Genomic DNA, 7,423 nt, shown 5'->3' with positions numbered 1-7,423 from the left:
TTAGTTTTGGATTCGTGGGAAATGTCAATCAACATTGGAGCAACTTTCAGGTTTGCATACGTTCGAACCGTCAAAAAAATCGTTCTTCGAAGGAGCTTCGAAAGCAGACATCTTGCACTATCTGGAAGACGCTAAAGAACGAGGGTTCGAGCAGTTGATGGAAGAAGATATAGACATTTTAGTTGAAGAAGAAGATGATAGGGAAGAAGGAATTAACCAATCAGTAAGTTCTGTAATTCAATAATAATAATAACACAGGCCTGTGACAATAATAATAATAACACAGGTTTGTGACAATAATAATAATAACACAGGCCTGTGACAATAATAATAATAACACAGGTTTGTGACAATAATAATAATAACACAGGCCTGTGACAATAATAATATTAACACAGGCCTGTGACAATAATAATAATAACACAGGTTTGTGACAATAATAATAATAACACAGGCCTGTGACAATAATAATAATAACACAGGCCTGTGACAATAATAATAATAACACAGGTTTGTGACAATAATAATAATAACACAGGCCTGTGACAATAATAATAATAATAACACAGGCCTGTGACAATAATAATAATAATAACACAGGTTTGTGACAATAATAATAATAATACAGGTTTGTGACAATAATAATAATAACACAGGTTTGTGACAATAATAATAATAATACAGGTTTGTGACAATAATAATAATAACACAGGCCTGTGACAATAATAATAATAACACAGGGTTTGTGACAATAATAATAATAACACAGGCCTGTGACAATAATAATAATAATAACACAGGCCTGTGACAATAATAATAATAATAACACAGGTTTGTGACAATAATAATAATAATAACACAGGTTTGTGACAATAATAATAATAATACAGGTTTGTGACAATAATAATAATAACACAGGTTTGTGACAATAATAATAATAATACAGGTTTGTGACAATAATAATAATAACACAGGCCTGTGACAATAATAATAATAACACAGGTTTGTGACAATAATAATAATAACACAGGCCTGTGACAATAATAATAATAATAACACAGGCCTGTGACAATAATAATAATAATAACACAGGTTTGTGACAATAATAATAATAATACAGGTTTGTGACAATAATAATAATAATACAGGTTTGTGACAATAATAATAATAACACAGGTTTGTGACAATAATAATAATAATACAGGTTTGTGACAATAATAATAATAACACAGGTTTGTGACAATAATAATAATAACACAGGCCTGTGACAATAATAATAATAATAACACAGGCCTGTGACAATAATAATAATAATAACACAGGTTTGTGACAATAATAATAATAACACAGGTTTGTGACAATAATAATAATAACACAGGTTTGTGACAATAATAATATTAAAACAGGTTTGTGACAATAATAATAATAACACAGGCCTGTGACAATAATAATAATAACACAGGTTTGTGACAATAATAATAATAACACAGGCCTGTGACAATAATAATAATAATAACACAGGCCTGTGACAATAATAATAATAACACAGGTTTGTGACAGTAATAATAATAACACAGGCCTGCGACAATAATAATAACACAGGTTTGTGACAGTAATAATAATAACACAGGCCTGCGACAATAATAATAACACAGGTTTGTGACAGTAATAATAATAACACAGGTTTGTGACAATAATAATAACAACACAGGTTTGTGACAATAATAATATTAAAACAGGTTTGTGACAATAATAATAATAACACAGGCCTGTGACAATAATAATAATAACACAGGCCTGTGACAATAATAATAATAACACAGGTTTGTGACAATAATAATAATAACACAGGTTTGTGACAGTAATAATAATAACACAGGCCTGCGACAATAATAATAATAACACAGGTTTGTGACAAAAATAATAACACAGGCCTATGACAATAATAATAATAACACAGGTTTGTGACAGTAATAATAATAACACAGGCCTGTGATGCTTTTATCTTCTTGTATACTAAATCCGAAATTGATATAATTTTTTCTCCATCACATACAGATTTGTTACTAAACGTCATATGTACTTTTATATTAGTGTATCATTTTCACTGAAATGTGGTCACATGCTTATAATGATGACAATCATTGGCTATTTCTCTAGACCAATCGGGACGTGAGAGTATTATCAATCGTTCTAGCCCGACATGACCAAGCGTGTTAAGGCGTGCGACTCGTAATCTGAGGGTCGCGGGTTCGCATCCCTTTCGTGCCAAACATGCTTGCCCTTTCAACCGTGGGGGCGTTATATGTGATGGTCAATCCCACTATTCGTTGGTAAAAGAGTAGCCCAAGAGTTGGTGATGGGTAGTGATGACTAGCTGCCTTCACTTTAGTCTTACACTACTAAATTAGGACGGCTAACACAGATAGCCCTCGAGTAGCTTGGTGCGAAATTCAAAAACAAACAAACAATCGTTCTAGAACCCACGAGAAACATACCGCTAGTATATAAACAGTTAACAGGTCGCATTACGTGTCAGTTCTGGATGGTATTTGTTTGTGCGTTTACTTTATCATATTTTTCTTTTTCAATATTATTTATTCGTCGTTATGGTAACAAGAAATTGTGCAAATCCCCTAAACATTTTATGTTATATTTGTGGTAAACTTGTTCTAAAAAATAAAAGCAAAACATTACAGAAATGGTCAAAAAAGCGTATTGAAATAACATTTGGGAACCAAGACAAATCATGGACTGTGAATAAAAGTTTGCACTATTTGTGGCAATGAGTTGAGACAATGAACTGAAGGTAAGAAAAAGTCTTTGTCTTTGGAATTTCAATGGTTTGGAATGAGCCTAGAAACCACGAAGATTACTGCTATTTTTGTTCATGTAATGTGCAGCCCTACAATACTCGAAAAAATACAAATATGTTATGTAAACCTTCAATTTCTTATAAAACCTGTTGCTCATGGAGCTGATAAACCTGTGTCTACTTGATGTAGTTTCATTTGAATCTGATGTCAATAAAAATTATGATAGGGATTCATTTTAACCTGAAACGTCTGATGAGTTGCAACTTTTCACACAAGGCGAAACGTCTGATGAGTTGCAACTTTTCACACAAGGCGAAACGTCTGATGAGTTGCAACTTTCACACAAGACGAAACGTCTGATGAGTTGCAATTTTTCACACAAGGCGAATTTAATGATTTAGTGAGAGATTTGGGCCTTCCAAAGAATTCTTCAGAGATTTTGGGGTCCAGACCTCAGTCTGAGAACTTACTTTATCCAGTGACGTCATTTTGCTGATACATAAATCGTACGAACAGTTTATATTACAAGAAGGTTCACTGATTTATTGAAACAATAGGTCTGAGTTAATACCAATGCTAGGAGATGCTGTCAATGAACCAAGTGATTGTTCATTGATTCCTCAAAAAGAAGTCTAAAAGTCTGTACTCCTTTGCAATGTGGACTGGAATGACCAGGTGGTTAAGGCACTCGAATCGTAATTTGAGGGTCGCCGGTTCGAATCCTCGTCACACCAAACGTGCTCGTTCTTTTGGCCATGGGGGCGTTATTATGTGACGGTCAATCCCACTGTTCGTTGGTAAAAGTGTAGCTCAAGAGTTGGCGGGGGGTGGTGATGACTGGTTACCTTTCCTCTAGTCTTACACTGATAGATTAGGAACGGCTACTGCAGATAGCCTTCGTGTAGCTTTGCGCGAAATTTAAAAAAACAAACAAAACCTTCGCAATAGTAACATATATATATCTATTTCTATTACTCAGGTGGTTCACTTGAAGGAAATGTACAGATATCTCGAACGTCTTCTTAACACGTTCAAATACAAAGAACATAGTTAGCTACTTTGTATAGATTTAAAAGCCCTTTGTGCATTGTTGGATCGTCATTTCGGTTATATAGAATTTCCATGTTTTTCTCTGTTAAATCTACAGCAGAGCAAGAAATCAACACTAGATAAAGATACAATGGCCACGTAGAATTAGCCTGATACTAGTATAGAGAAACATTGAACATGAAAGTATTGTTGACACAAAGAAAGTTCTATACTTCGCATAAAAGTGGGTTTCATGAAGCAGTTTATAAAGGCCCTAATCAAAGATGGCGACTGTTTCCAGTATCTTTGTGGACAATTCCCAGCTCTTTCAGAAGTGAAACTTAAAGAAGGAATTTTTGTTACGCTTAGCATTAGGAAATTGACTTTGGATGAACACTTCGAAAGGACAATAAGAAAGGTTGTAAAAGAAGCATGGATTGCTTTTAAAAATGTTGTTGAGAAATGTTTACAAAACAACATGGATCCAAATTACTGTCGATAACTTGGTTGATAAATTCAAAGAGTTGGGTTGTAATATCACCTTGATAGTATTGACTACTTCCCTGAAAATCTCGAAAAACAGAGAGAAGTTTTCATCCAGACATCAGAGAAATAGAGAGGAGGTCTCAGAGAAGGTGGAACATCAGCATGATGGCCGGTTACTGGTGGTCACATCAGGGAAATGGAAGGGAGGTCTCGGAGAAGGTGGAACATCAGCATGATGGCCGGTCACTGGTGGTCATTGAAACGAGATAGTCCAGGCGCATTACATAAAAGAAAGACCACAACACGTAGTTTTAAGTTTAAAAGACGTAGATTTCATAAACAGAAATAAGGTTGAATGTGAATAAATATCAATATGACGTCAGTGCTCTTCCGTTTTCTTCAGATTGTATTTTTTGTTAACAAACATAATAATAAAAAGTGTTCATAATGCGAATTTAATGATAATTTGATCGAATTTAAGTTTTTTTCCCAATTTGTAAAAATTCCTTAAGTGATAAAGAAAACGATATTATTTTTGAAATCTGCGAAAATTGTGGAAAATTCGTTATTAAAACCAAAACAACTTTAATGAAGTTTAAATTAGTAGGCTGTGTAATCAGCTATACTTTGATAACGTCATAATATGAATTAACTAGTTTTCTTTCATTTCCATATGCTACATTACTATATATTAATACATATGTCGATGGCGCAGATAGCCTCGCTGCTTTGTGCCATAAAACACTAAATCAATCAATCAATCAATCATATGTCGATATTAACATGTTTGTTCGTTTCTCAATTGTTATAAATTAGGGCTTTAATTTCAGTGAAATTCTTGTGTTTTTGTACTAAATTAGGGCGTTAATTTCAGTAAACTCCTAGTGTTTTTGTACTAAATTAGGGCGTTAATTTCAATAAAATTCTAGTGTTTTTGTACACACAGAAAGATTAATTTTATTACCTTTCGCTTGGTTGTCAGAACCCCCAAATGAGGAACCATAGGGTCCGAATCAGTAACGCAAGCAGCTCCAGCCAGTCGAGCAGTGCAAGTGTTGATAGCAATTCACCTGGAAACAAAGACGTTAGTAAGGTAAACACGTTCCCTTTACATACAGAGTAATGACTTTACATACAGGTAAAAATAATGTTTAAAGTGCTGTTATTAACAGTTTTTGGTACTTTCTAAACACGTCTTCACACATGTCGTTTTGGGGGTCAGGGGTCAGAGGAGAGGCAATATTCTTGAGGTTGAAGTTTTTTTACAAAAACAAGTTTGCAGCTTAAACGTTATTGTGTTCTTTTCACTAAAAAAATGTATGGGTTTAATAAAATGTTTTAAAAAATCACTTGTGTAATGATCTAATACCACACAAATTACCCATCTATAGATCGCGATTGCCACACGAACAGAATAATCGAAGATATATGTTTATTTAACGTGAAATAACCAGGAATGTTTCTTACATTCTTAGCTTTTATTGCGAATTTGTTGAAGTTTGTAACATTTTAAAGGAAAACCACAGTGGGCTATGTTATTTGTTCCCTGTGTAGAATAAAACCCAGGATTTTGGTGTCGTAAATCCATTAATTTACTACCTTTCCACCAGGTGCCGTTTTGTATAGTTGAATTTGTTTTCGCATATAATTAAGAATGTTTTGTAGACTTACCTACCTACTCGAAAATTAAACACGTATGTACATCGTAAGTTGTATCCACAGACAACAGTTTCACAATAGAGATATTTATTTACTTATGTAACTATTTTTCTGCAGAAATTATTGAGGAGTTCAATGTTAATTGAAAATTAGGGTTAAACCTCTTGAAAGTGTTACAGTTCTTGAGTGTTTAGTGTATCGCAGTAAACAGTGAACAATAGTATTAATAATTTTATAGCTTGGACGACCAGCATCTGCTGAAATAGAAAGAACTGATAGTGGCGTGGGTGTAGAAACCAGTAAACCCAGCAAGCTCCGACGCTTTGTGGCTGCAGAAAACGAGGAGCAACAGTGTGCTGATTGTGACCAACAGGTGGAGCTACGTGAGGATGAATTTTCTGGAACGATGTTTAATCCTTTGGTGTGTCGAAAATGCGAAAAAAAACAATATGAACGAAAAGAGTTAATATCTGAAATTGTTTTAACCGAACTTAAGTATGGAAGAGATCTTCGGATAATTAAAGAGGTAAATTTTTACGAAGTAATTTGGTTCTCATTGTCATAAAAAAGTTGTTTGGAAAGAAAATTTATTTATTTTGTTTAATAGTACGAGTTACCAATCGTAAACTTGCAAAATAAAAATTTCCGGTTTACAACTTAATCCATGAAACGTATTTTTCTCAAAAAAATCAAATGTACGACTTTGAATAAAACAAAAATTCAAAAACTTCCTCCAAATCACTCCCACGGTTATAAAGAATCTAGTAAAACCACATCTGCTGTCATTACTACATTTATAATGTCCACGTTTTAGATATAACAGAAAAATCTTTATAAAACCAAAGCATTATAGAAGATATATGTTTATGAGCATTTCAATAACCTTATTTGTTCTTTCTCTATTATTTTTATCTTTTCACCTACGACCTATTACTAACTTATATCCAAGTAAGCCTGAACGTTTAGAATTGTTTACATATTTTTGAATACTTTTTACCTTTAGAAAAAAATGATAAAATTATGCCTGAAGGACAGCTGTATGTATGTAAGTGATTAGTTGTGTTATGTTTATTTTATTTATAGGAATTTTACAGACCAATGGAAGTTGCCGGATTGCTAGGAAAAGAACAGTTACGTCAGATATTTTTAAATATAGATGAGTTGATAAGTTTTAACTCCATATTTGCTGAAAAATTAAAGGATGCTATTGACATCGCCAGAGAACAAGGTGATGAGGTATGCAATTTTATCTCTCCTAAGGATCCAAAGATGGCGCCACAAACGCGTCTAATTAATTACAATAGTGATTTTTAAAATGTTTGTTTTTGAACAATAGATCTGCCTTATGATTGTTTAGACATCTAACAAACAAGTGCTAATGTAATCAACGCCCATTATAGATTGCGACAACATAGATTTATTAATTATCGGTT

At 33.2% G+C, this 7,423-nt stretch overlaps 1 protein-coding gene across 1 annotated transcript in view; it reads left to right on the top strand.

Moving 5' to 3' along the window:
- Positions 1 to 49: 49 nt before the first annotated feature.
- Positions 50 to 7,423, top strand: part of LOC143240130 (uncharacterized) — a 52,870-nt gene continuing 45,496 nt past the window's right edge. Inside the window, exons 1-4 of the mRNA XM_076482103.1 lie at positions 50 to 223; positions 5,314 to 5,424; positions 6,229 to 6,516; positions 7,074 to 7,226. Of these exons, the coding sequence (XP_076338218.1) occupies positions 158 to 223; positions 5,314 to 5,424; positions 6,229 to 6,516; positions 7,074 to 7,226 (618 nt within the window). The 5' untranslated portion in view covers positions 50 to 157. The remainder of the gene's footprint in view (positions 224 to 5,313; positions 5,425 to 6,228; positions 6,517 to 7,073; positions 7,227 to 7,423) is intronic.

The sequence above is a fragment of the Tachypleus tridentatus genome, chromosome 1 (assembly GCF_004210375.1).
Source record: "Tachypleus tridentatus isolate NWPU-2018 chromosome 1, ASM421037v1, whole genome shotgun sequence".
Taxonomy (NCBI): Eukaryota; Metazoa; Arthropoda; class Merostomata; order Xiphosura; family Limulidae; genus Tachypleus; species Tachypleus tridentatus.
This window is presented reverse-complemented; position numbering and strand designations above follow the sequence as displayed.